Source organism: Taudactylus pleione, unplaced genomic scaffold (genome assembly GCF_031769625.1).
Source record: "Taudactylus pleione unplaced genomic scaffold, aTauple2 ptg000127l, whole genome shotgun sequence".
Classification (NCBI taxonomy): Eukaryota; Metazoa; Chordata; class Amphibia; order Anura; family Myobatrachidae; genus Taudactylus; species Taudactylus pleione.
The window spans coordinates 9,198,661-9,226,200 of NW_028284529.1; the positions used below are offsets into that span (position 1 = coordinate 9,198,661).

Sequence of the window (27,540 nt, forward strand, 5' to 3'; positions counted from 1 at the left end):
AATAATTTGGAAAGTGGTCATGTCAAATTGTCAAATAAATGGCAAATAAATAATTGTAAAGCAGAGACAAGTGATTTAGAAAATATGTTTTGTAAACTTAATAAAACAGCTGTCATTTTGCTCATATTAAAAATCATTGTGGCAGGGCTCAGATGGGGTAAGTGGTATTGAATAAGGTTGAATAACCCATAAGCCACCCAAAATGACCTCCAAGCCTGAAAGGATAAAAGCAAAATTCTATTCGGAGGTAGAGCAAGTTATATCACAGGCATTTCCATTGGGATCGGTCCCTATCCCTAACCTCTCCCCCAGGGGTGCCTAACCCTAACCCCCCCTTCCCCTAGCCTAACCCTCCCGGGGGACTGCCTAACCCTAAGCTCCCCCCAGGAGCCCCTATAAACCCCCCCCCCCCCCCCCCGAAGCTGTCCGCGCCCGGGTTACCTTCGCTCGGGATGCCGGGCGTCGAGGTCCCGGCTTAGGTTAAATGACAGGCGTCTGGATTTCGACGCCTATCATTAGACCCTTGCCGGGATTAGACAGTCGGGATGCTGATGGTCAGGATTTAGACTGCATACCTTTCCATTAGCGACTGGAAAGTTGGATGTTGCTCATATAAAAGGAATTTAACAGATAACTATACAGTATTTAATCATAAAGCAAAACTAGTGACAAATATTAAACACACCTGTATAAGAGACGACACTCACTAGGGTGAGTTTTAGGCAATTTACAGCCAAACACTTCACATAACTTACATTAATTTGCAAATCCTGGATTAAATGTAAGCAAACCCATGCATGAAAAGATTTAAAAGTTGTAAACCAACAAACATTTATAATTAGACTTCTCATAGATAATATTAACTAGAACACAAATAAATAGTAATATGAAGTAGTAAGGCAAACAGGACTCATTATTTGGCGCAAATTAAAAACAGGCATCAATACTAATGGCCCCTGATCACCCGGCAAAGTCCTTGGAGCTTGTATTCACATGAAGTCTTCCAGCTGCTAAAGGTGTTTAGATGTCCAATGTTAAAATGTCATTAGCACATCCCGTTCTTGTACACTGGTGTGAAAAGGTTTCCCAAAAATAAAAGAGTGAAGTCCTGGTTTGATCTTTTCAGCCAAAGACATAATTATGTTGAGATCGCCCTCTACTGTCAGATCTAGATCGGTTTTCAGGCTACGCAGAGATTTAAACATTTTCTTACCCTTTTGTCTGAAAAATAAAATCGAGAATGTTCTGTATCTAAACAACATCTCACAAAAACATAACTCTCCTATCCACAGGTATTTATGTCTTACTAATGAGCCAATGGAATAAATTCTACTTTTATTATTTTCATAAATGGATGAAAACATCAAGTCACTATAATACTAATGTAATATTGTGTTAGGGTCCCTGCCAAATTGTGGTGTAAATAAATAATAATACAACCATTTTATGTAGAAAATATGCACAGATGTCAACACTTTACAATGCCTTTTAAAATATCCTTTAAATTAAATGTTAAATAAAACATTTTTAACTTATCTATTGTTGAGCTACATGATGTGATACAATGTGTGAAACAGAAATTACCATGATCAAAATAGAACATTTAATTTTCAGAAAACCAACATACTAACAATATTCTTTTTTTCTTTTTACACACATACCATATTTTCTTTTAGAAATGCCACAATGTTTACTTATGTAAAACGGTTTGTCCACCTGCAGCGTTTACAAAAGGTGCAGCGTTTAAGATAGATTCCCTATGAGCTGAAAGTGGGAGTCATCTCTGCCCTGTGCTCTTGCTTTCCTGCTCCGTCTCCATCCAATGTCGAACACCTCTGCCTTGGGTTCCACTTTACTGCTCTCCTAATTCCCACTCAAAAGGCATTTATTAGGGTGCATGGTTTAAGCAAAAAATATAAAAGCAAAATGGGATGTAGTCAAGAGACCGGCGGCCACAAGGTCTCGATGCTGATGCTGAAATACCGACAACAGAGTTAAGATAGGCGTCGATATTTTGACGCCTATCTTAACCCCGACGCCGGAATCCAGGAGGATGCGTGCCTGAACGAGGTAAGTCTGGGGCGGCCGCCCTGTTAGCCGCGGGCAGGTTAGGTTTAGGGCAGTTAGCGGGGTTAGCGTTAGGTTTTGGAGGGCGGAGGCTAGGGTCAGGCATCACTGGGGGGGTGTTAGGTTTAGGCACGAAGTAGGGGGACAGGTTCAGGAACTAAAGGGGAGGGTTAGGGGGGGAAGGTAAGTATACTTACCCGACCCCTGTCGGGATACCAACCATCGGGGTGCCGCTGTCGGTATTGTGCCATACCGATTCCAGTAAAATACAGAGCGTTAAGAGAGTCATCTCACTGCCTCAATGTATTGTGAGAGTCTACATTCAGACTGTGCAAGAAGCATAGAATGCTCAATTCAGTCCGCTTTTGCTACAGACCATCACTGAATCCAAATTCTTCCCTGCATGCAGTGTAAGCATCGGCAAATTGCAACAAGAGTGGATGGTGTCACTTCCATGTAGTGGGTGCCAGGTCCAAACTTACAATCTGGCAGCAGTTACAGTGGAAGCAAACAATGTAACATCACATAGTCTCTTGTTTATTTGATTTTACTGTTCACTGACTGAATCTGCTACAGTACTTGCAACTTTTTATACTATATCTTTTACAGTATTTTCCAAACTGTAAACTAGCACTACTGCAATTGTGTTGACCAATGCCATTGCCTCGTCTGTCTTCAAAAATATGAAACGTGACAGGTCAGGATTGCCCCCTCTCCCCACTTATACTTGTGCTGCTAATAGAACCCCTTCAACAACATTTTTAAACATCCTTCAGACTTTCTCTAAATTGCACTTCATTCACTTCTCCTTGGCTCCCCATTTAATAAGTTTAAATTCCTGCAACACTATATACTATTTTACCTGGCAAAATAAGCTGGTGCCCTGGGTATTCCCAACTTAAACATCATTATTTGGCAGTTCAGCTTGCCAAGTACATACTTTGGAGCAGTCCTGTCACACTAGGGCCTGATCATTGATTGAGGCAGAGTGTAGGTTGGTCTCCTCCCTACTCTGTATCCCCAGAGCTAAACGCCTTAGTTCTGCTCTAAGTCATCACTTCAGAATTTGGGACAGCATGAACACACAAGTCAGATAGGCTCCCCCACCTGGATCATTTATTCAATAAAGATTTTTATCTGGATTGCAATCTTGCATTCTTTGGGACTGATGCAGGGGTTGGGTATGAAATCCCGGCAGAAAAGCCGACTCTGGTGCCCAAAATACCAGAATCCCGACAGGGCAGGTAAGTGTACTAACCTTACCCTCCCTTAGGTGTGCCTAACCCTAAAACTGCCGTGGTGGTGCCTAGCCATAAGTCCCCCTGGGGGTGCCTAACCCTAACCTCCCCCCCACCCCCCGGTGGTGCCTAACCCCCCCTTCCCCTAGCCTAACCCTACCCTCACCGGGGGGGGTGCCTAAACCTAACCCCCCCCACACACGGCTAGAGCTAACCCTGTACCCCCGTTTACCTTCGTTCGGGAAGCTGTCTGTCGGGATTCCGACGTTGAGCTAAAGATAGGTGTCGGTATTTAGAAGCCTAACTTTAGTACTAAGTCGGGATTTCAACGCCGCAATTCCGTCAGACGGCTTCCCGTGAGTTGGTATTCTAACTACGTCCCCTGTTCAGAGATGGACGGAATTGCAGAGCCACACACAAGCAGCTTTGCAATTCCGTCCATCTTAATGCGACTGTAGAAGGAGGTGTCAGACATCTCCTTGCTGCTTTTGGTCAGGCTGCGAGAGCAGAAGTTTCCCGCAGCCTGACCAGGTGCTGGTCACTTCAGAGGCCAGAAATCTGCGTTGCTCCCGGAAAACAGGGGCGACACGCCCCCGTTTCCGAGAACGGTGACTATACACGCACCTGCTCCGCCCCCCTAACGCCGCAGCATGTTAATCATGCACAGGCCCGGAAACATTGGAGATGTACATTCATCATCGGATGAACGTACATCTGTGAATCAGACCCTTTAAGCCATACAGAAGTGACCTCACACATCATTGCTGCAGTCGCGCCAAACTGCTCCTCTTGGCGCGCCTGGTTTCTTGCGACTCTGCTAACAATGGGTGTATTTTTGCGGCTATTTTGCCGAAAATGCATCTTAGTTGCAATGTGATGCACAAGGAGACTACGCTGATTCATTTGATATGCAACACTTGAATATCTGTGTGTGACTGAGTCTGACTCTTTATACAAAGTTCTATGATGCAGCAGATGTGGCTTTTTACCATGCAGAGTTGCACTGTGCTTCGTATACAGAGTTGCACACAGATATATAAGTGTCACATCTCAAATTATTCCACAGTCTCCTGTTGTGTCCTAGTCGCATTGCGATTAAGAGGCATTTGCGTTAAAAAAAAAGAAAAAACCGCTAGCAGAGTTGCACTGTACCTGGCAGTTCACTCACGAGGTGTTGGGGGGAGGCGATTGGGGAAGAGGAAAGTAAATATCTTAAATAACTATTTACCAAGAGTCTACCACTCCCCCTTTTTCTGACATGTACTGAACAAGCCCTTTTTTCAGCACCATTGCTCCAGACCTCTCACAAGTTTCGAAGCCTTATATCTCAGACAATTTTCCACTAATGGGTGGTATCCTCTTCAGATAGAGCCCTCATGAAGAAGCCTGGGAGAGACTTAGGAGAGACGGAGTATTGGTAGAAAATCAGACTAAACACCCCAAGTTCTGTGTGTTAGGATAAGGAAATGCTTACAAACGATTGTACTGTTGGTACGTTGTTCCCTCCAGATTGCACAAATTCTCTCCAGATGTTTCAGACAATTTTTGGAGAGGTTTTAGAAAAAAGTAATCACATTGCCCTAAACTGTTGCCCATCTGGAGGAGTGTCAACCGCCCACTGTCCAATCTCTTAAATTGATCTCTTACAACCTTGGCCCCCTGTTCTGCTAGCCAAATGTATTGCTTGCTGAGTTGCCACACGCAAGAACCAATAAGTACTTTGTGGTTCTTGCATTAACCCAAAAACAGCAAAAAAGCTGGATTGTAAATGCAAATTTTTATAGATTTATAAACTGCACTTGAAAATGATCATGCATTTTTTATTTTTTATTTCATTCATGTTTGAATGAAATGCATAAAAATTAGTAGGATTAATGTGGTAGCTCAACAAGGCATACCATTATTTATAACACACAACCTACAGCATCAAACGAAGGCACCCCTGAGTCTGTGGGTGCCAGGATAGGGGAGAGTTCATTAATAGTGCGCTATTTCCTGATGTCGGCAGAACGAGGAATTGCGGCAATCAGTCGTAGATATATGGGTCCCTTTACCAGTTTATATTTAACTTGTAACTTACCAAATTGGTCAGTGCTTTATTAGAAGCTGCACATAGTATTTCCTATATATACACAAACACTTCATGCCCAGTTCTATCCACTATAACACCTGCCATTAGACTGCTGTTACAATCATTTGGTTAATAAAGACCAGAGAGTGAACATACACATCTGAGCAAGTAGATGGAGGACAAACTTTCAAATATGCCACACAAAGTGAGATCATACTAAGGAGTAAAGGGTGGAATAAGAGTAGCATTGCTTAGGCAAATAGACAGCAATCTTCTTATGATTAAATATTAAGTAGTTGAATGTAGGTCATGTAAACATGCACATAACCAAGAACTTACGTGTCATCTTCAATATATTTTATTAGGGTCAGGGCTTTTCTATGAAGTATCAGCAAAAACTGTGCCAAAAATGTGCTCCTCAGCGACAGGTTTGGTTTCAACTGAAAAACCTGTAAAACAAAGAATTAACACTTTATTGTACAACACTTAAAATGAGTGGTGTTATCTAGATTGGTGGCAACATGGGTGCTTGGCAGGCCAACCTATTTAATTCTCATTTAGGCTCTATTTACTCGCACATAGCAGCCAGCATGAAAGCTAGCCGTCAAACGCCTGCTGGCAGCATTTGTAGAACATATCATGTGACAGGAATATGGTGCCAGTTTCTCAGTGTCACAATTCTGTGAAGCAAGTTTGGCCACATACCAGTAGGGCATAGACTACAACATGCATCGGGCAAGCTAAGCAGCTGTTGGCAAAACACAACCAATAATATTATTAGCAATGTATTAGTTAGGACGCCAATCCAACTTGGATGGAGAAAGTAAATGAAGCTTAAAATTCTGCCTCAGAGTCACAAAGTAAATGCAAAACCTTAGATTACTTTATATAGATTTTATTTAACTTGTAGAACAATGGAATAAAATCCCTGTAAAAAGGACTATTAAAATGGGTTTTCTTAAATTCTTACAAGGCTTACTATAACACCCCCCTTTGCCCCCAGTTATCAGCATTAAATCATATACAGTACCTGTTCTAAAAAGTTTTGGACAAATGTGTCTTTGTGCAGAATATCTTGGAAAATATTCCTAGAACAAAAAATAAGTGCATATAACTAAAACATGAAAGAAGATAATAGAATATAATAAAACAGCATTTTATACTTCAAGTCTCAAATAGGAAACCTGCTTCACACTGCCTACAGGACAGAAATTGGCAGGTATATATATAATTTTATTTTTTAAACACAGTATTTAAAATTCCTGAACAGTCATTCTATGTTTTCCTACAGTGAGAAATAAAAATGTGTTTAAATCATCCAACCCTATCTCAGTGACTAGCCAAGTTAAGGTGGAGGTGGCGATAATGAAATTACCATTTCGCTGGACCCTTGCTTACTGCCAGCAACTCTGCTGCACTCATCCATTCATCTGCTCAACTAAGCAGCTAACTGCGGCTTTCAGCTATCTATTAATACTATCTTCCAGCACTGTCTGTGAAGATGTTCAAATTAGCTTTCATACACTTAAGATGTCACTCAGTGTATGTATTTTAGACATCTAGAAAAATGTAGTGTGACAAGTATTCACAGCAGGAGCTCTGTTTATTAAAGAAAATGCTGGAAGAAGAAAATTATTAATAAGAAAATTGACATGTAACACAGGCTTTACTTACAAGTTAGGGGTGAAACTTTCATCTGTGTGTATGACTGAATCTCCTGCCATTTCTTCGTCTGACGTAGCCTTCCACAAAGCTGCCAGCTCTGCCCGCATGTACCGTCGCTGATTGTACGCGTGTTCATGGCATGGGGGCATCTGCATAACGGTGTTTACATCCACATCAATAAGAGTGGCAGGGTACGTCGCATACATAACCTGACGGAACAGCAGCACAAAGCTCCTAGTGGCATCCTGAAAGGGACAATAGATTCCATTGTAATTATTTACAATTATTTAATATAATGGTATACATGAACTTCTACTAATATTAAAGCTAGATTTTTCTTAGAAATAATCCGTTTACTATTTAGCCCCCAATGAAATATATACTGTAGGTTTGATGTAAACAAACTGGTTGTATGATGTAATTTTGGAATGTGCCCATAAACAAGAATTAAGTGCAATAGATCACTCTTAAGGTGCCCACACACTAGACGATTATCTGCACTATTTGGATGCATCGTAACGACAAATCGTTAAAATTTGTGCAAATCGTGCAGTTTCCACTGAGTGATAACGATCCGTTGCGCGGTCCGGGGGCTTGATAATCGTATCTTCAGATCTTACCTAGTGCAGGTAAGATCTGCCAATCTCTTTAACACTGCACTGAAAATCGTTAAGGATGCACGACAGGTCGTTGGTAGACAGTTTGTCAAAATGAACACTTTATGCACGAGATCGTTTGTTCAGGACTGCCAGGGAGCTGCCGAGGAGTTCAAGGGAAATCGTTAATGACATTGCATCGTTTGCGAGTCGTTTAGTGTGTGGGAACATTTACATTTTGCAAAACACAAATAATATATACAGGTTGAGTCTCCCATATCCAAATATTCCGAAATACGGAATTATTTTAACATGACTGAGATAGTGAAACCTTTGCTTTTTGATGGTTGAGTGTACACAAACTTTAAGGCACACAATTAAAACTATTGTATAAAATTACCTTGAGGTTTTGTGTATAAGGTGTATATGAAACATAAATTAATTTCATGTATGTACACAAACTGTTTGAGCCACAAAATTATTGAAAAATATTGTATACAATTACCTGCAGGCTGTGTGTATAAGGTGTAACACATAAATGCATTCTGCATTTAGATTTGGGTCCCTTTCCCAAGATATTTCATAATGGTATTCATATATTCCAACGTATGGAATATTCCGATATCCAATATACCCCTGGTCCCAAGGATTTTGGATATGGGAGACTCAAAATGTAGTATGCTGGGAAGATGGGTCTTTAATGCTACAGACTACACTATCAGCAGGTGAAGAGCAAGCAGATAAAGAGACTACTAACTTATATGACACTTGCTCAGTTTTGGAGCTGTTCAGCCTTTGATCATTTAGCCCTACATACACTGACCTTCAGCAGCCCCTGCACGAAGAGTCCAGATTCATACTTGAACGATGTCTCAGATCTACACATCCTGGAGCACTTACGCTCAGCAGGAGAAAGGAAAAGGCACAGCGTCCTCACCATCTTTACCAATGGGGAAAAAAAAAGAAAGACAATGGTTTGGTTGAATTCAGTTTTAGCAGCATATTTTACTTTAGGTATTCAAAATATAAAACTGAAAAAAAAAACCTAAAAACAAAAAAAAAACCTAAAAAAAAATGCAATGATAATGCTGTGGGTTTTGGTACATAAGCTTCACTGGGAAAGACACTTCCCCTTCCCCCTAGACAAGTAAGTTGTAAGGGAGCGTATTGGAATACACAATTTTATACAGAGATGTATATGCAAACAATTACTTAACTATGTGGTGGTGGGACAGGGTTGCGCTTCTGTTTGTCCACATATTTTATGATTGGCAGGCACCTGCACTGCTTTTGTTTATCACACTGACCATATATAATTTGATATGCTCCTGGACCACCAACCCACGGCACTCCTGCAAATGCTCTGCGGCAGCCAGTTTGGGAACCTCTGACTTAACAAAAAATTTTTTTTTTCTTTTCAGAGTAAGGGAACAACAAATTTGTACTTTTTTAAAATATTTGATGAAGATATACAAGGGACGTACGGGCTTTGCGTTTTAGTCACTGCGGAGCCAGGATCCAAATGAAAATTCATGGCTTCAAGACTGAATCCCTAGTCTAAAGGTGGGTACACACTTAACAATGTGTGTGCCCAGCAATGCAACGTCTGACATATCGGATGACTGGTACAAATTACACGATCCGGTGCCCAACATGTTGGGCGAAGTCTATAGCCTCCTGCCCGGAGTTGGCAGCTGGGTCGTTCAGTTGGCCCTACATGCAAGCCGATGGAACAACCCAGACGGATAACATGCGTGAGTGCGCATGGTCGTCCATAGTGGTTACACATTTGCCAATGTGGATATGTCGCCCCGATCCGACATATTGTCGTCTAATGTGTACCCACCTTTATACTGACAGGGAAGCTTCATTCGGGTTAGCAGGCTCCATCTTCACTAGTATTTATAGACAACCATTAGGAGGTATGAGGCCCTCAAAATGGCCGTTTGTAAATGGCCACAAAGTAGGGTAAGCGCAGGGGGAGGAATATGCTAGACACAGCTCTATACTATCCTTTGTACAGGTTGTGAGAAAAGTTAGAGTTGCAACAGTTCAGTTATACTTCCTGCTCTTCTGAGCTCACAACAACCCCGATATAATCATTCCGTGCCCCATGCCACTGTTCTGAAGATGATTTAAGGTATTTGAAAGGCGATAAGGGCATTTCGGGCCAGTCTGACTTCAATGTAGAACACCTTAATAGAAGTTAGTCAGTATAATATATCACACCAATAGTCTACATTCATGTGTTAAAACTTCAATTAGACTGATAGAAAATAAAATGACAGTATGGTTAAAGATAAAATGGATGAAACAACTCCTCCCAAACACCTGTTTCTGAGTGGAATCAGAGTTTAAATAATGTACATGAAACAAAGTCTATCATGTCGCTATTCATTGTAAGAGCTACAGTTACCAACTGCCGCCATTCATTACAAGCAATTGTAAAAATACTTGTCAAATACTTGTTTTGCTCGTCTAGCTGCCCTCAGCGTGGATAGCTTTGATTGCTATGACAAATAAATCATTCTTTTGTGAGAATACATGTAAAGCGCTTCTTATAAACCGAGCACTTCAGGAAGATCAAGTAGTGCACTGCTGGTATAACACTTTACAAGCAATATTATTATTTACATGAGATAACTCTCACTGCATCAGAGGGGTTCTAGCCAGTGTTGTTTTATTGATTTTTCTTTATAAGAAAAAAAAAGCAGACAACAAAAAGCAGCTGCAAAAACAAGACACCTATTAAAAACATGTTCTGTAAAGTTACTTTTCGGTGTAAGAATCCTTGCTGTTCTATTTAGTTATTTAAACCAATAGATGGAGACACGCATAGGGATCACTGGACCCTTCAAAACACAGACCTCAACGGATGATGGAACGTGGGGATGAAAAATAGATCATGGTCTCATTTCTACTATCCATATCTAATTATCTGCTATGTCATGATGGATGACAGAGCACAGACAAAAGGTAGCAATGGGAGAGGCATAGCCTCACTTGTGCTGCTGACACAGATAAAGGTTAGTGCACCAATCATAGTACTTTTAGGACATTGGGAGTCTGAAGCATGATCACAATCCTTGAAGCAAACAATTACTTAAAAAGTTATGTCAAAGCCAGAAACAAGTTCCGTAGTTGTATTCCCTCATAACTTCTATGGTGCCCATAAGAACAGATAATGAATTCTGAGTTAAGCAGTGTGTATGAAGCTGGCGATTCATACGATGCTGAGCCCGGGGACAACTACCTGAGCAAATAGATCTTACTTTTGGAAAGGCAACAGCATGCCCAATATGCCTGAATAAAGTTTGCATGACGTCTTGGCAAAGCAGAAAAAGTAAAAGCATTGAAGAAAGGCAGTGACTTCCAACTGAGGGCCTGATTCAGACCCGGTTGCAAGCGTTGAACGCTCGCAACCGGGTCGATGGTGGCCCACAACGGATTCGCGAGACCCGGCTAGTGACGGGCAATCCGTCGCTCCAGATCTCGCACACCAAAGGGGGCGAGCTGTCGATGTTGAGTGACAGCTCGCCCCGTTTGGTGGGCGGGTCGGGGGGGGGGGGGGGGGGGGGCGAAAGCTCTCTGGGGCTTGCGATGAACGAGGCCCTACCACAAGGGTCTCGTCGCAAGCCCGATGGTCTTGACCATCGCGACAGTCATCATGGCCGCTTGCTATAGCTGTGGGTGGTCACCCACAGCTATACAAGCAGCCAGGAGGCCGCTCCTAAAAAGTTCAGCGCCTCTGAATCCGGCCCTGATGCTGTCTGCTGGTAGTTTAGGAGAAAAAAAGTGCACTGGCATAGGATTCATTTATTTTCTGCATCTAACTAGAGACTGTGCAATTCTTTTAATTGTGTTTATTTATTGTTCTTCATATCTCATTTGCCTGTGCATGTACCACATTTTAAAGTTGGGGATAAAACTACATCAAAACAGAGCAGCACAGATAGTTTCAGGAGAAGTGTCCTGATCTTGTGGAAGACAGCGACCTGTCTGCTTAGGACTTTGTGAATTGGGCAGTCTTATGATGTAAGAAGGAGAATGAGGTAAGTGGACTCAGTGAGAGATAGGTAGTAGAAAGAGCAGATTCTCTTAACAGTGATGCAAACACACAACAGTGATATTTTTAAAACTTTACTGCGCTTCTGGTCCTACCCTAACCAATGGCAGAATCAATTCACCGTCGCCATTCCAGGTCTATTCACATAATATAAATTCACATTCCAAACATAAAAATTGAGTGAAGCATTGCAAAGCAAAATCTCTTATCAACAGCACCCAAAAGACAGAAATGGCTCTGTTACTGCCTTTACATGGCCAATACCACTTTGTAGCAACTAATATTGTTCATTATTTTCATTACCTTATTGACTTTCTCTGCGCTGCTACCCACCACCACAGAGCAACCACACGTCTGCAGATGTGAGCTGATGGCACTGTTGAAGAAATAGAACATATGCTTAACCAAGCGTAAATAAAAAATGACACAAAGCAGCTTCTGGATCATATAAAGTGCGGTGTTAAATATTTACTTAAATGATTCCTACTGCATTCATGTCTGGCTACATAGAATCTATAGTATGGATAACTATACACATGAGTGTGTATAGATTATTGTGTGTATCCCTAGATTGTAAGCTCCTAGGAGTAGGGTCCTCCTCCCCATTGTCTCACAGCCTTCTTCTCTAGCACTTCTATGACAGCCTTCACATTCAGAGCTGTATTGTGTATGGAGAATTGTGTTGCTAATTGTTACTTGTGTTATGTTTATATTTCGGTTACTGTATTGTAATGTAATGTTCTGTGTACCTTTTACTGTATGTACGGCGCTGCGGACCATAGTGGTGTCAAATAAATAAAATTTAATAATAATAATAATAATAATAATGAGTGTAATGCAGTCACTGGTACTATATTTTGCAGTACTGGCATCCCAAAGAGTGGAAGATGATACATAAGTGTTATGTCCTGCTTATTGGGCATAAAACATAGACATTGCTTCTTGTTTTAGCAGCCAAACAAATAAAATAAATAGCAAAATAAAAGGTTTTGGTTAGGGTAAAAACAAAATGCAAACTGATTGAGTAGAAATATGGAGCAGGCAGGCAGGCAAAGGTGAAACGCATACATACATAAAATGTGTTCAACAGAATAAACAAAAAAAAAAAAAAGAGAAAAGGACTGACGAGTATCTAGAATATTTCATGACGATATGTACAGCTTTGTCTGAGTGAATGGAAGTAAATGAATCATAAAAATTCTTTATAAAATATATTTTTAATATTACTTGCTGAGGAAACCTTCATGGCAGCTGTCACCAATGTCATCATCATTAAGGACAGTAGTAGCAATCTGGAAAATAAATTTCAGGATAACAAAAGGGGAAATCACTCAAAGTGCTAGGGTTACATGCTGCCTAATAATAGTAATACATATTTAAACTCTAGACCAGTGTTATTCATATTTAATTGGACAGACTACAGATGTTAGACTCGTGTGCCGTCACATGTACTAAGACAGTTGGACAGACCTGCATTACAAAATCATAGTATCTGACCTCATAGAAGTCTATTCTTTTCACAAAATAAGTTAGACAAACTCAGAGGACACTTAGTTGAATGATTCTTTAGTTCAGCGATACAGACATGGTATTTGTTTTACCTAGCACCTCGATAAACTGTTTTCTAGACAAGTGATTTAACCATAAATTTGGCACACCAAAACATATAAAACAGTTTCAAAACTAGAAAAGTCCTCTATCACGTGACCCTGCTCAAAGTGACTATAGGAATATGTGCTCAGTGATCATGACTGTGTGTAGGTCACTAACGGAAGCATTATCCACCTTTTGTTCCCCGTTGAGAATTTTGGAGCTTGCTGTATACAAGTATAGGTCTCACTTCTGTTTCTCTTATCAAAACATATGAAGGTACATGCTTGATTTTCCCTGTAAAAGCAGTGCACAATCTACTGCCATTTCTTCATAGATATAAAAATACAGAATGGAGGTGAGACTGAACATAAAAAAGGCACACACAAAGCTGCATAATGACTGCCTAAGCGTAATAGACTATACAGCAAAAGTTTGCACAAATGTTCACCTATAATACTAGCAGTCTCACTACCCATGTGCTGGAGTGAAATACAATTATTGTACTGCATTTTACATGACATGGAGTGGAGAACCTGTATTCGGAAAGCTAGATATAATATAAATATTTATATATGTTTACAGTATGCAAGTGACTTATTGCATATACTATGTATTACAGCAGACAAAGCAGAGGGCAGCAGAGAGCTACACATCCCAGAACTTCCTAAGAAATAAGAGATGTGAGAAGTGACACCGGAATGCATTAAATGCTATGCTGGCAGAGAGATTTGTAGAAAAAGGCTGAATTAAAGGCTTACATCTATTTCTTCAGGAACACCATGTGACTTCATAGATGACAGCAGCTCCATTATAGGGATAACTTCTCCAGTCAACATGGAAATGATGCTCTGCCCCTGTTCAAAAATAGAGGGGAAGGATCACAAAGGGCAATTTAACAGCATGTTACAACCAGAAAATGGAATATAAATGAGATGCAACATCTGGAGCATAGGGAAAAATAGGAGATTTTATGCATAGTAAACAGAAACATTCAGAATATTAGATGGGATGTCTGCATTAATAAAAAGAGGCTCTTCCTAAAGAAAAATTCAGGACCACACTCACCCGCCTGGTGGCTGTTTTACATCTAATTTTACTTGAAAGAATATGTAAAAATTCCTCTCTATGCACAGTGTGGCTTATAGTAATGTTGCACCATAATAGCATTACAGAAATTGATCTGGTACATATGCTTTATTAGAAAAGCCTACAGCATACTCAGTCAATGTTTGTAAAAGCCAAATATGGGAAAAAAAGAATCTAGTTACCAGGGCCAAATAGTCAGATCCAGACATAAATTGTGAGCTGCACACATCATGGGCCTCATACAGATTTGGAAGAAATGCATATCTTGTGATGAGCGTGTCCTCTGTGTGTATGCCTGGTTTCGTTCTAGAGACCAACTGCACAGTGCAATTCCTCTTATTTGTATTATGGTATCAAGTTATCACTATATATTCTCCTTTTTATGGGCTTTGTGAGAGCGATTCAATTGGTGCGTGGGAGGTGATAATGAGTGCCCAGTTTTGCAATTCAATTGCTCTGGGTGCTCATTAATTATCGCCCTCTTCACGCCTTATTAGGCCGAGTAAAACATCTAAAGTTCTGGTTAGGGTGCCCTAACCACAGGTTTCTGGCACATATTTGCTCGCACCCTCCTGCGGCTATCGAGCTGAGATGGAGCAACAATTGAATTGCTTGGTTGGGCGCCGTAAAAAAAAATAGCCGCCGACTGAACAATTGAATCTGACCTTGTAAGTCAATATTTATGGTACTGGACCATTTGCAAAGACATTACATTAAACAAAATATTGTAAACATAAACCATGGTCTGGACTGTAATTCACCAAGATCTATCTAAGCAGTACTGTGGGTTTGTATTTCTATATGCCTTCTCAATAGCAGTTTAAAAATATGAGATATGGTAAGAACTTACCCTTGTTATCTCTATTTCTACGAAGTCCATAGGGTTCCACAGGATACCTTGGGGTATAGGTGTGACGTCAGTCGCAGGGCACCAAAGAGTTAAGCTTTCAGCCTCCCAGGATGCACTAGGTCCCCCTCCTATACCCCGCCCCCAGGCCAAGGCACCTCAGTTAGTTACCAAGCCATAGGCCGGAGGAGGAGAAGGAAGAGAGAGAACAAAGATCTGGACACATACAAGAATCACATTCTCACCAGAGGGAGACGGAAAACCGGTGACCAGAGCAAAGCCCATCTGCAGCACAGGTGCGACAGGGCGGGAGTCCTGTGGAACCCTATGGACTTCGTAGAAATAGAGATAACAAGGGTAAGTTCTTACCATATCTCATATTTTCTACTTCAGGGTCCATAGGGTATCCACAGGATACCTTGGGGATGTCCCAAAGCAGTATCCTTTAAGGGTGGGGACGCTCCTGTGCAGAAAGGAGAATCCGCCGCCCGAAGGAAGCATCCTGAGAGGCGAAGGTGTCAAACCTGTAATACCTCACGAAGGTATGGACAGAAGACCACGTAGCAGCCTTGCAGATCTGAACTGCCGAGGCACCACGTCAAGCTGCCCACGAAGGACCCACAGACCTAGTGGAATGAGCCTTCAGAGAAGGAGGGACCGGTAGGCCTTCATGAAGATAAGCTTCAGAAATAGCCATACGGATCCAGGCTGCCAAAGTTTGCTTTGAAGCAGGCCAACCCTTTTTACAGAAGCCATAGAGGACAACAAAGTGTCCGACTTCCTAAACAAAGAAGTGCGGTCCACATAAGTCCTTAAGGCCCGCACAACATCCAAAGAGGCCTCACCCACGGAAAGACCCGGTGAGTTAAAGGCCGGAACAACTATTTCCTCGTTAACCTGAAACTGGGAAACAACTTTGGGGAGAAACTCGGGCCGAGTGCGGAGCACTGCCCTGTTCCCATGAAAAAAAACCAAGAAAGGGGGTCTACAAGAAAGAGCCCCTAACTCAGAAACACGTCTGGCTGAAGCAACGGCCAGAAGGAAAACAGTCTTAGCTGTTAGCCATTTAATATCCACTGAGCCCAGTGGTTCAAACGGCGGTCCTTGGAGAGTCCTCAGGACCACAGCCAAATCCCAAGGCGCCACAGGTGGAACAAAGGGCGGCTGAATACGGAGAACACCTTGCATAAAGGTGCGCACATCCGGGATTGTAGCAATCCTACGGTGAAACCAGACAGATAGGGCCGAAACCTGTACCTTCAAAGAAGCAAGGCGAAGCCCATGATCTAGTCCCGCTTGCAGGAAGGCGAGAATCCGAGACAGACGAAACTCCCGCGGTGCATAACCTCTCGGTCGACACCACTGGAAGAACGTATGCCACACGCGATGGTATATCCTCGCGGAAGACGGTTTCCGAGCTCGTAACATGGTACACAGCATAGAGCTGGCAAACCCCCAGGACCTCAGCATGGCCGTCTCAACAGCCACGCCGCCAAAGACAGCCGAGTCAGGTCCGGGTGAAGACAAGGACCCTGAGACAGAAGGTCCGGTCGTAGCGGCAACCGCAGAGGACTGTCCACGGACAGACCCTGAAGGTCTGAGAACCAGTGCCGTCTGGGCCACGCGGGAGCTATCAACAGGAGCGTCCCTCCTTCCTGTTTGAATTTCCGGATTACCCGTGGAAGAAGGGAGACCGGAGGGAACAGGTATGCGAACCTGAACGTCCACCGGACGGACAGAGCATCCACCAGAGACGCCCCTTCGTCTCTTGTGCGAGACCCGTACACCGGCAACTTGTTGTTGTGCCGGGACGCCATGAGGTCGATTTCTGGAAGACCCCACCTGTCCACCAGTAGTTGAAAAACGTCCGGGTGCAGGGACCATTCCCCTGGATGAACGTCCTGGCGACTTAGAAAGTCCGCCTCCCAATTTAGCACTCCCGGGATGAAGACCGCTGATATGGCCGGAAGATTGCGCTCCGCCCAAACCAGGATCCGAGAGACCTCTACGAGAGCCGCCCGACTGCGAGTTCCTCCTTGCCTGTTTATGTAGGCCACGGTGGTAGCATTGTCCGACTGGACCTGCACCGGGTGACCCTGGAGAAACCGCTGTGCCTGCAGGAGAGCATTGAAGACCGCACGGAGTTCCAAGATATTTATTGGAAGCTCCGCTTCTGTCGGTGTCCACCTGCCCTGGAACAAGTGTGGACCCGAAACTGCTCCCCAGCCCCGAAGACTGGCGTCCGTTGTCAACAGGACCCAATTTGGAACCCAGAACGGACGTCCCTTGTTGAGGTGGGTCATCTTTAACCACCACGCAAGGGACAGGCGAACCTCCGGGGTGAGCACAATCGTCTGGAACTTCAGAGACTGAGGCAGCCCGTTCCACTTGGACAGGATCAGGTGCTGCAGAGGTCTAGAGTGAAACTGGGCGTATTCCACCATGTCGAACACCGACACCATGGAGCCCAGTAACCTCATCGCCGAGTGTAAGGACACCCGGCGGCTGTGCAGACAACTGCGCACCCTTGACTGTAAAGCAGAGATCTTGTCCTCCGTCACGAAGATCCTTTGCTGTCCCGAGTCCAATAAGGCTCCAAGATGCAGAATCCTCCGAGACGGGATTAGAGTGGACTTCTGCCAGTTAATTAGCCAGCCGTGCCGTTGCAGCAGTGCAATGGTCAGGTCCAAGTGGTGTAACAGGAGCTCTGGAGATCGTGCCACCAATAACAGGTCGTCCAAGTACGGCAACATGCGGACTCCTTGCAGCCGCAGAGAAGCCGCCATGACCGCCATAGCGTCCTGTATGTCCAATGACACCATGTAGTCCCCAGGTTCCAGCGCCAGAATGATGGACCGTAGGGTCTCCATCCGAAACTTCGGGACCCGCAAAGACTTGTTGAGTGCTTTGAGGTTGAGAATCGGACGATATGACCCATTGGGTTTCTGTACCAAAAATAGAAACCCTGGCCCCTCTGGGAGAATGGAACAGGCACTATAACTCCAGCCTGGAGCATAGTGTGCAATACCTTCCGCAGCTCCGTAGCCTTGTTCCGGTCTGATGGTAGACCCGTGGTGAAGAATCGAGCCGGGGGTCTGTGCCGGAAGGAGAGGGCGTACCCGTGAGAGACCACCTCCAGAACCCAAGTGTCTGTCGTAGTGAACGACCAACACCGGGAGAACTGCAGCAGGCGGCCTCCCACCCTGGGATCCCCCAAGGGGAGACCCGGACCGTCAGGCCGCAGGCTTGTCATCTGGCTTGGGGGCCGGACGTCTGGTACTCCATGCCTGTTTCCGGGGCTTGCCCGATTTCTTAGGGCCAGCCTGTCGAGGAAACGACTGTGGTTTGGGCCTGCCCTGGGCCCTAGATGACCGAAAGGACGATGGTCCAGAACCAGAAGGAGCAGCGGCCGACGGGAGACAAGCAGATTTGGCTGCCGCCAGCGTGGCCACAATCTTATCCAGATCCGGACCGAAGAGAACTTCTCCGGTAAACGGCAACGCTTCCAGACCTTTCTTGGATCTGCGTCCGCCTTCCAGGATCGCAGCCACAAGGTGCGACGAGCAGCTACCGCTGCTGAAGAAATTCTAGACACCAGAGTACTAATGTCTAGAGCCGCCTCGTTGATGTAGGTGGCCGAATCACGGAGATTGCCAATCAACTCCGCTTGTTCGGCCGGACAGTCGGATTCAAAAGAAGCCTCTAATGAATCCGCCCAGCGCTCCATCGCTCTGGCAACCCAGCAAATGGCCATAGCCGGCCGTGCTGCCCCCCCTGCAAGGGAATAAGCGGACTTCAGGCAGATTTCTACCTTGCGGTCCGTAGCATCCTTAAGGGAGGACATGGATGGCATCGGCAATGTGGCACTACGGACAAGACGGGTCACGTGAGAATCCACCTGTGGAGGGGATTCACACTTAGCAAAATAATTATCCGCGAACGGATAAGCCACCGCCAGGCGTCTCTGCGGCTGGTATCTTTTGCCAGGTTGTTTCCACGCCTCCTCTAAATGGTCCACCAACTGACCCGAAAGAGGAAAGACTGTGGCATCGCCCTTCACATCTTTGAAAAAGGCATACTTAGATTTAGCCGCTGGGGGAACTTCGTCCTCAATCACCAAGGCTGTGCGGACCGCCCGAATAAGTCCAGGAATATATACTTTGGACTTAGCATCAGCGTCCTTAGTATGGAAAGGTTCCTGATCGTAAGGATCCAGAATCTCCCCATCATCAGACGTCCCTTCGTCATCCTCATAAGGAGCGGACAGAGACGCCACCGGCCTTTTATGAGGCCGCATCACAGACTCCCCTTGCAATACATCCGACAAGTGCTGTAAAGAACTCGTCAGGGAGTTAACCCACGCTGGCTCCTGAGAACCCGGGAGCGGGGAAATAGGGAGACTGTGGGGTACCACCAATTGTCGTGGGAACCCCTGCATGGGTGACGACACCACAGACTGCTGGGACAAACCCATCGGAGTAAACGCGGGCTGCGGAGCTAACTGGCCCACTAAAGCTGTTAACGCCTGAGCGAAACAAGCCCAGGGCGGCTCCTGTACCGGTGCTGTAACCGTAATAGGCCGCGCCATGGACAACACTGCCGGCAAAGGCCCTCCGCGCTACCCTCCCCCTCCGCTAACGGTACTTTGCACGTGGTACACTGTAGCCGGAGGGGAAAATCACTTTCAGACATGATGGCACCACGTATGTGACCTCTCTCACCAATTAAGTATTAAATAGGCGAGAGACCACCCTGCAGCACCGCACCGCAAGGGCTTTAGCAGAAAGAACAGGGACAGTAATAAAGCTGACAGTTTAGTGAAGAATAGTTACAGGCAGCGCTAGCACAGTCACATACAATGCAGAGAAATAACAATTCCTGCACTAACAGCGCTGATCACTCAACTACACAGACACAGGGCCTGGTAGGACACAGCGCTGCATACACAGACCTGAGCCACAGCGGAGGAGAGGTATGCGGGGGGACCCAGACCACGATGCTTCCTTCCAGACTTCCAGCAGCGTTCACCATGCGTTGCAGAGAAGATGGCCGCCGAGGAGCAGAGAGAAGCTGGCCTGGGGGAGGAGCGCTGACACAGGACCAGTCAGCACAGTGCAGAGAGGGCTGTGTGCAGCGGGGGAGGCGCCGGCTGTGAGACAGGGAAGGCGCGCTCCCCTGGCATGCATTTAACCCCTGGGACGCCGCAGCGCTACCGCTCTGCTGCGGTCCGCTGTCCCAGGGGGTAGTGGAAGCGCAGGTTGGTCGCCTGGCTCCACGCTGCAGCCAGTCCCCAGGGAGCCCCCTGCCTGGGGACTTAGGACCATGTGATCAGCGGGGACCCACCGCGGGACCCCGCTGCTTACCTCTGTCCCCCTTGAATCCGGCCATGGTCCGGAGCATCTGGGGTCACCGCTAGCTGTGACCCCAGACGCCCACCAGCATCCCCGGATCAGTACCGGCGTTCTGGTACCGGCGGGGTGTAGGGAAGACAGCATGGACGTCAGGACTGACTGTCCATGCTGTTCATCCAGTTGTGCAGCCACAGCTGCATGAAGAATAAGCTTCAGGGGCTCTTCTAGCCCCCACTCCAACAGGTGCACCCGACTCCGGCCGGGCACCAAACTAAACTGAGGTGCCTTGGCCTGGGGGCGGGGTATAGGAGGGGGACCTAGTGCATCCTGGGAGGCTGAAAGCTTAACTCTTTGGTGCCCTGCGACTGACGTCACACCTATACCCCAAGGTATCCTGTGGATACCCTATGGACCCTGAAGTAGAAATAATTTTTATGGACATGCTGCTAACATCTCAATCTAATCCACAGGTTCTCAAACACGGTCCTCAGGACCCCAAACAGTGCATGTTTTCTAGGTCTTCTAACAAATCACAAGTGAAATAATTATCTCCACCTGTAGGCTTTTAAAATGTGTCAGTGAGTAATGAATACACCTGTGCACCTGCTGGGTGACCTGAAAAATGTGACATGTGTGGGGCCCTGAGGAGTGAATCAAGGCCAGGCTTTTTTTTTTTGGAGCAGCCTCTCGCATAGCTGTGGGTGACAAGACCATCGCGTCCATCGGGCTTGCGACGAGACCCTTGTGGTAGGGTCTCGTTCATCGCAAGCCCCAGAGCGCTTTCGGCTCTAATAGAGCCGGAAGCTCTCCACTGATATCACTTGTGATGTCAGTGGGGCCGCCCCCAAATGGCAGGCGTTCTCATGGGAACGCCTCCGTTTGGTCAGCCACCCCCCCGGCCCGCCCACCAAAGGGGGCGAGCTGTCACTCAACATCGACAGCTCGCTCCCTTTGGTGCGAGACCCGGAGCGACGGATTGCCCGTCGCTAGCCGGGTCTCGGGCATGCGCACGACGGAGCCGGCTCCATCGTGCGCATGCGCTGTGGGCCACCATCGACCCGGTTGTGAGCGCTCAGCGCTTGCGACCAGGTCTGAATCAGGCCCTGAGTTTGAGAACTACTGATCTAATCTAAGGCTTTTGCCGTTGTGATGCAAAGTGATTTTCTCTACGTTATTTGCTTTCATACATGTTGATATTCAATGTGTGAGTGAAATAGCGTTGTTTATAGCAAATTCAACATTAATCACCTCTTCATACAGCTCCCCTTTTATGTGGTAGTGAGCTGCAGTCCTTTTTTTCATATTCTCTATTCCAGAGGTTCATATTCTCTAATCCAGATGGTTAAATCAAATTGACTATATTACTAATTAAGGCCCTCATTCAGAGCCGTTCGCTATTTGCGGTCGTTCGTTCAAAAACAAGGGGTGGCTATTCAAATGATCCGTTCGCACATTGCAGTTTGTTCACACCTCTAAGTCTGAACGAGCGAGCAAAATATACGTTCGTTTATTTGATAAAAACGCCCCCTGGCCGCTCGCACCATACGTCATGTCCGCTATTTATTAGATTAATCGAGTACATCGTACAGCGTATGAATTGCTCGCTATTCTTGTGGGCAGTTCTGAGTTTAAAAAAACCAAGTGACGTGGTCAATGACGCTGCTGGATTAATTATGCACACCCTTAAAACGCCCGTTTTGACCTTTAAGCACGCCTGTGTTCGAATTCCACTCCCCCGTTTTCAAGCACCTTCCCCTGTTACCACCCACATACGCCTCCTTCTGTCACTCATATTAGCAGGCATTCGCTATATAGCGTACAAACGATTTTCGGCCGCACTGACTGGTTCGAACATCCATATTAAAAAGCGTACGCATGCACAGATGTGCGAACATCGCTCGGAACGAGCGTACTGCCGCTAACGAGCGGCTCTGAATGAGGGCCTAAGTAAGCTGTGCTGAATAGGGAGGTCAATCCCGGGATTCTGGATTGAAAAATGCTCAATCCCGGGATTGATTTAGCTAATGGGGCGGATGGGCCGGCACAGCGTGACCAATGACATCACGTCACACTGCACACAGGCACACAGCGCTGAGCACCTGCAGCACTGGCTCAGACGCTGCCCATCTGTGCGGCATATATAAAAAAGATGACACTTTAGTCCTGAAATCCCATACATTTTAGGCCCAAATCCCAGGATCCAGACGATCCCGGGATTGGCCTCCCTAGTGCTGAAGCATGGAAATCCTTAAACCGTGGACTGTAATGGCTCAGATCTATTCAATAATAGCTTGTGACTTATTTATGCCATACTCAAGCTTCGGTGTCTTTTATAACTAAGGTAACATGGCTTAGGCAATAGCACAAGTGGGAGGGAGACATTAGAAAACAGAAGGCAGACTAGCCCTGAGATAATAGAAGCGAAAATTAGGACCCTGGCACAAAGGTATGTGACTAGGTGGTGTCTGTTTCCAGACAAAAAGGAAGCAGGTATGTGGTATATGAACCCTGCCTTATCAAAAGTTTTCCCTTCAGAGGTTAATTCAACTCACCCATCATGAAACAGTGACCAAATACATTAAGGGACCTATTAAAATATTTATTAATACACCCATTTACAGAGGGTACGAGCAAATATTAAGTATCCCCAATATGTGATAGTGAGGAAACGCAGCAGAAATCTCCAATACCTGCCATAGTCCCTCCATTTTAGACAGTAGACGCAGCCCTCATAGCTTTCTATGGGGGGATGCTGTGCTGCCAAATTTACCAAGCTCAGGAATGCATTAGCCTGAAGTAGTCTATGGGCTACCTTTTGCAGATTTTTTTGGGGAGAGAGATCTGAAGTATCCCTACATGGTGGCTCAGGCTTGAGCATGCGCCAACGTCCGTCAGCGCATACACAGGATAGCAGCCTAGGGGCAAAGCAGGAAGTAGTGTGACTGCAATGCGATCACATTACTTCTCACTGATCGCCGGACGGGCTCCTATAGGAGCCCATGTCCCAGTGACTCACCAATGGTACATCCTAGCGGCAATAAGGAATCTTTATTTTCAGAGACAGAACGCAAATAATAAATATGCTCCTAAATTACAGACTAATTAATGGAAGCAGATCTCAGACATGAGAGGGTGAATTTAAGATGCCAAAGATGCATAAGTAATCTAGGGTCTCTTCTCTTCTTCTACTTCCCATGGGCTGACCAATACCAGAATACTGTAAGCATAGAGAATTAGGAGGAGCACAAGCAGTGTACAGCTCCTCAACTAATGATAGGATAGCCAGTCATTAGCAGAATAGGGTATGGGCCACTTTAAAATGTGAATACGTCTACTGTACTATATAGAGCCAGCACTACAATTACAGGAGAAAAATCAGGGTCGTCTGGGCACTAGAGAGCATCTTTTTTCTCCCTCCATGCTCACGGTGCCCAACTGACATACAGAACAAAATGGAGTAATTAGCTACAGGGTGTAGTTTCATTGTCCTTCAGCAACCAGATACAATATGAATTATAACTGTGACACCAGTCTACTTTTCATAAACCAGAACCGACAAACTTGAAATATTATTGGACAAAACTGTGTTCTAATCACCTCCTCTATGACCATTCTGAAATTTCTTTTATAAATGCTACGTTTTTTGTCTTGCAATCGATAAAATACAAGCCCTCCATATAAAATAGAACAAAACATCTTTACATGCATTTCAGCATAGATAACTAGAACTGCCTCTTACTTTGTGCATCCATATCCGTCCTTTTCTGATGATATGTGAAAGGCGAGCCACGCAGACCCTGTGTAGAGGCAAGTAGAAGCACAGCTCGCTTTGTGGCAAGATTATAGAGAGGCCATATGTACTCCGATCACCATTCCAGTTCCCATCAAAGATAAGAGACACAATGATCACTCCTTTTTCTGCAAGCACAAAAAATTTGACATCAATGGCCCCGCTTTCTGCATTTCTCAAGATCTCGCCATTCAGAGTGTGATTTGCCAAGAATGTAACCTCTCCATCACTGAGGACCACTTCATCAGTCTTTGGAGCCCATATATGCCTTACTCGGGGTCCTAGGATGTTGTCCCAATAAGCAAATGTAGCAGCAAGAAGAGGCGAGTAGCCATCTATAGTGATCAGAGTTTTGGCCACAGCTGGAGAAGGGGGAGGACAAAGAGCTGCCATCGTTTCATTCCATTGGTAGAACACTGATAACTACCTGTATAAAGAAAATAAAATGCTTTAATTTCTATTCTGTTGCTATTAAGCTGGGTACACACTAAATGATGTGCGCACCCAGCGATGCGACTGCCGACCCCACCCTCTCCCCCCCGCCAATTGGCCGACATATCGGGTGGCCGGTACACATTAGATGATCAGGTGCCCAACTGTCCGATATGTTGTCTCCTGTCACATCCCACTCCATGGGGTCGTCAGCTGCATCGTCAGGTTCAGCTGTATGTAGGATTGACCTGACGATGTGGCTGACAACCCCACGGGAGCGCGCACCGCCTGGCATACTGAGTACACGCTTAACGATTTGTCTTTCCGATCCGTCGGAATCAGGTAAATCGAAAAAAATCGCTGTGTTTCCCCAGCTTTATACAAATATGTACAGTGACAATAAACAGAAAGGCAAATCTGAATTCTCAATATAATTGTCATTTAAAAAAATAGAAATATATTGGCCAAAATTATTTGCCTAAGACACATGATCGATTTTAGTGCTAAATAATGAATGGAATTATTGAACTTTGGGACTGAACTCAACACTTGTATTTATGCTAGTAGAAAAATTTTCAAATATATGTGCAATTTCTCAGAACTCAAGTAAACAACGATAAAACAGTTATTGTCGGGTGGGATATATTTTGTCTTAAGCACTGCAGATATTTGGGTCTGTAAACCTATTCAAGCACTCTGAAGGTGATTTACTAAAGGCATATGCAACCAAAAGCCAATCAGATTACAAATATAAAAAAACTGATTGGCTACTTTATAGAGCACACTGAAACTGACCCATAGAACAGAGACCACTACATATTTGTCAAACAATGGGATCCAGACTGTTTCTCTACCAGATTTATTTTTTCTAACAGGCCAAATAGATTATGGGGTTGTAATGTCCTTGGCTTGTAGTTCCATATTTGCCATGATTTTTTTCTACAACTGCAGATATATGGGGCTAAATGTAAAGGTGCCTACACGCTTAGCGATATTTTACACGATTTGACAGATTCCGACGCATCGTGACAACAAATCGTGTAAAATATGCCCAAATCGTGATGTCCACTCACGATCACGATGCGCATCCCCGCAGGTAAGTACATCGCATCTTCAGATCTGCCGTGCTGTAGGGCAGATCTGACAATCACAGTCACGATGTACTGGAATAGTTAGGAGGCACGATAGATAGTTTATCACATTGGACAGTTTTTAACACCAAATCGTGCCCACGACTGCCGGGGAGAGTTCAAGGAGAAATCGGACACAACGTCGGATCGTGAACACATCGCCAAGTGTGTAGGCACCTTAACAGGTACCGATCTTTTAAAGTGGTAATCATTTTAAAGGCTAAACCAAGCGGGTTTAGCTTTTAAAATGATTGCCAGTTTAAAAATACAAGGATACTCGCATAAATTCCCACAGTGGCTGAAGATCAGAATCTATAACACTTAGCCCCTGGTCTTTTCTATATTTTTATATTAAATTTACTCATCTGCTACTGGACATGCCCCTACTTTTAGAAAGCCACGCCAATCTTGGTGAAACTAATATTGATGGGACTCCCAAATGAACCGAGAAACTAAACAATTGCTTAACAGCACCTAAATAAACTATAAATTGGGCCTTGAGTCCTCCTGCCTTTTAATGTCACCAAGTCTAGAAACAATAATCACACTTCTCTGATTCAGAAATTAATCACGAGTATAAAATAAAAATAAATCTATTTATTTTTCCAAACTGCGTTTGGCAGCATGTTGCTGTATTTCCTCTGTTGCATTTACCCTTGCTGAATGACAGAAGTATTTCGGGGACATTTATATGTCTGAGTATCTAGGAAAGATTTACATGACCTAGTTAAAAAGAACTATGAATCTATGTAGGTAATAAATAGCAAGGTACTGCAGAGATTAAAAACTTCATTATTTTTAGCAAAAAAAAAATAAATGAATGGTATGCTTTGTCTAGGTCATTATCATGCTGGGAAGCTATTGTGTAAATCATTTGTACACATTATTTTATTAAATAAAAGACTGCAGGCTAAATATCTTGTGTCATATGCGATACATGCATCCTGCCTATTTAAATTCCCATAAATATGCTCTGATGGTTAGGAAACAATGGCCAGGATCTAGCTTTTAATCAAATGCTGCATTTATTCCCAAGGAAACATATGATAAATACAGACATGAAGAGCACACCATGACAAGTCCCAGGGAGCTGTATACAGGAATATAGTACATTTCGGTACATGAGAACAACATATGATACTGTTGAACATACAGTATAAGATATTATACTCTGATCCCTTACAGATTACTGTTTCTATCCAGCAGACTAATAACAGGGGGATGGCGGTGCACACGTATATAATATACCATTACCAGCTTATAGTGTGCTCAGACTGGGGCGTCTTGACAGTAAAACAGAACAGACATTTATTATAGGGTTGTGTCAGTCTCCTGTCTCTCGGCATTAGACAGATCACCTACAGTATATGCATACCTCCACGTACCGGCGCTCTGCACCGGAAGCCGCCGCTGCCTAGTAACGTGCTCTTATTATCCGCATTCCCCGGTAATGGCTGTGCTTGTCGCAGCACTCACTCTCAGCCACTAGCAGGGCACGTCTCTTTCCTAGCTATCGCTGCTGGTGAAGCAAAAAGAGCTGTGACTGGCTGTTGCTACACTCCTCAGACTGACGTTTATTTGTTCTCCTTTTCCGCTGTGTGAGGGCCG

At 44.6% G+C, this 27,540-nt stretch overlaps 1 protein-coding gene across 3 annotated transcripts; it reads right to left on the minus strand.

Annotated features, from left to right (window-relative positions):
* Positions 1–419: 419 nt before the first annotated feature.
* Positions 420–27,540, minus strand: C9orf72 (C9orf72-SMCR8 complex subunit). Of its 3 annotated transcripts, none has more exons than XM_088472622.1 (10): positions 27,318–27,540; positions 24,320–24,797; positions 14,055–14,150; positions 12,931–12,995; positions 12,007–12,079; positions 8,461–8,577; positions 7,051–7,286; positions 6,407–6,464; positions 5,716–5,825; positions 420–1,221 (listed from the first exon to the last, which is right to left on the minus strand). In XM_088472622.1, exons 2-10 carry the CDS (start codon positions 24,761–24,763, stop codon positions 1,035–1,037), a joined length of 1,386 nt encoding a protein of 461 aa, XP_088328748.1. In that variant the 5' UTR covers positions 24,764–24,797; positions 27,318–27,540; the 3' UTR covers positions 420–1,034. The 3 variants fall into 3 exon arrangements, with proteins under 3 accessions (XP_088328748.1, XP_088328746.1, XP_088328747.1); XM_088472620.1 differs by having other exon boundaries at positions 27,308–27,540; XM_088472621.1 differs by lacking the exon at positions 27,318–27,540 and adding an exon at positions 27,187–27,280.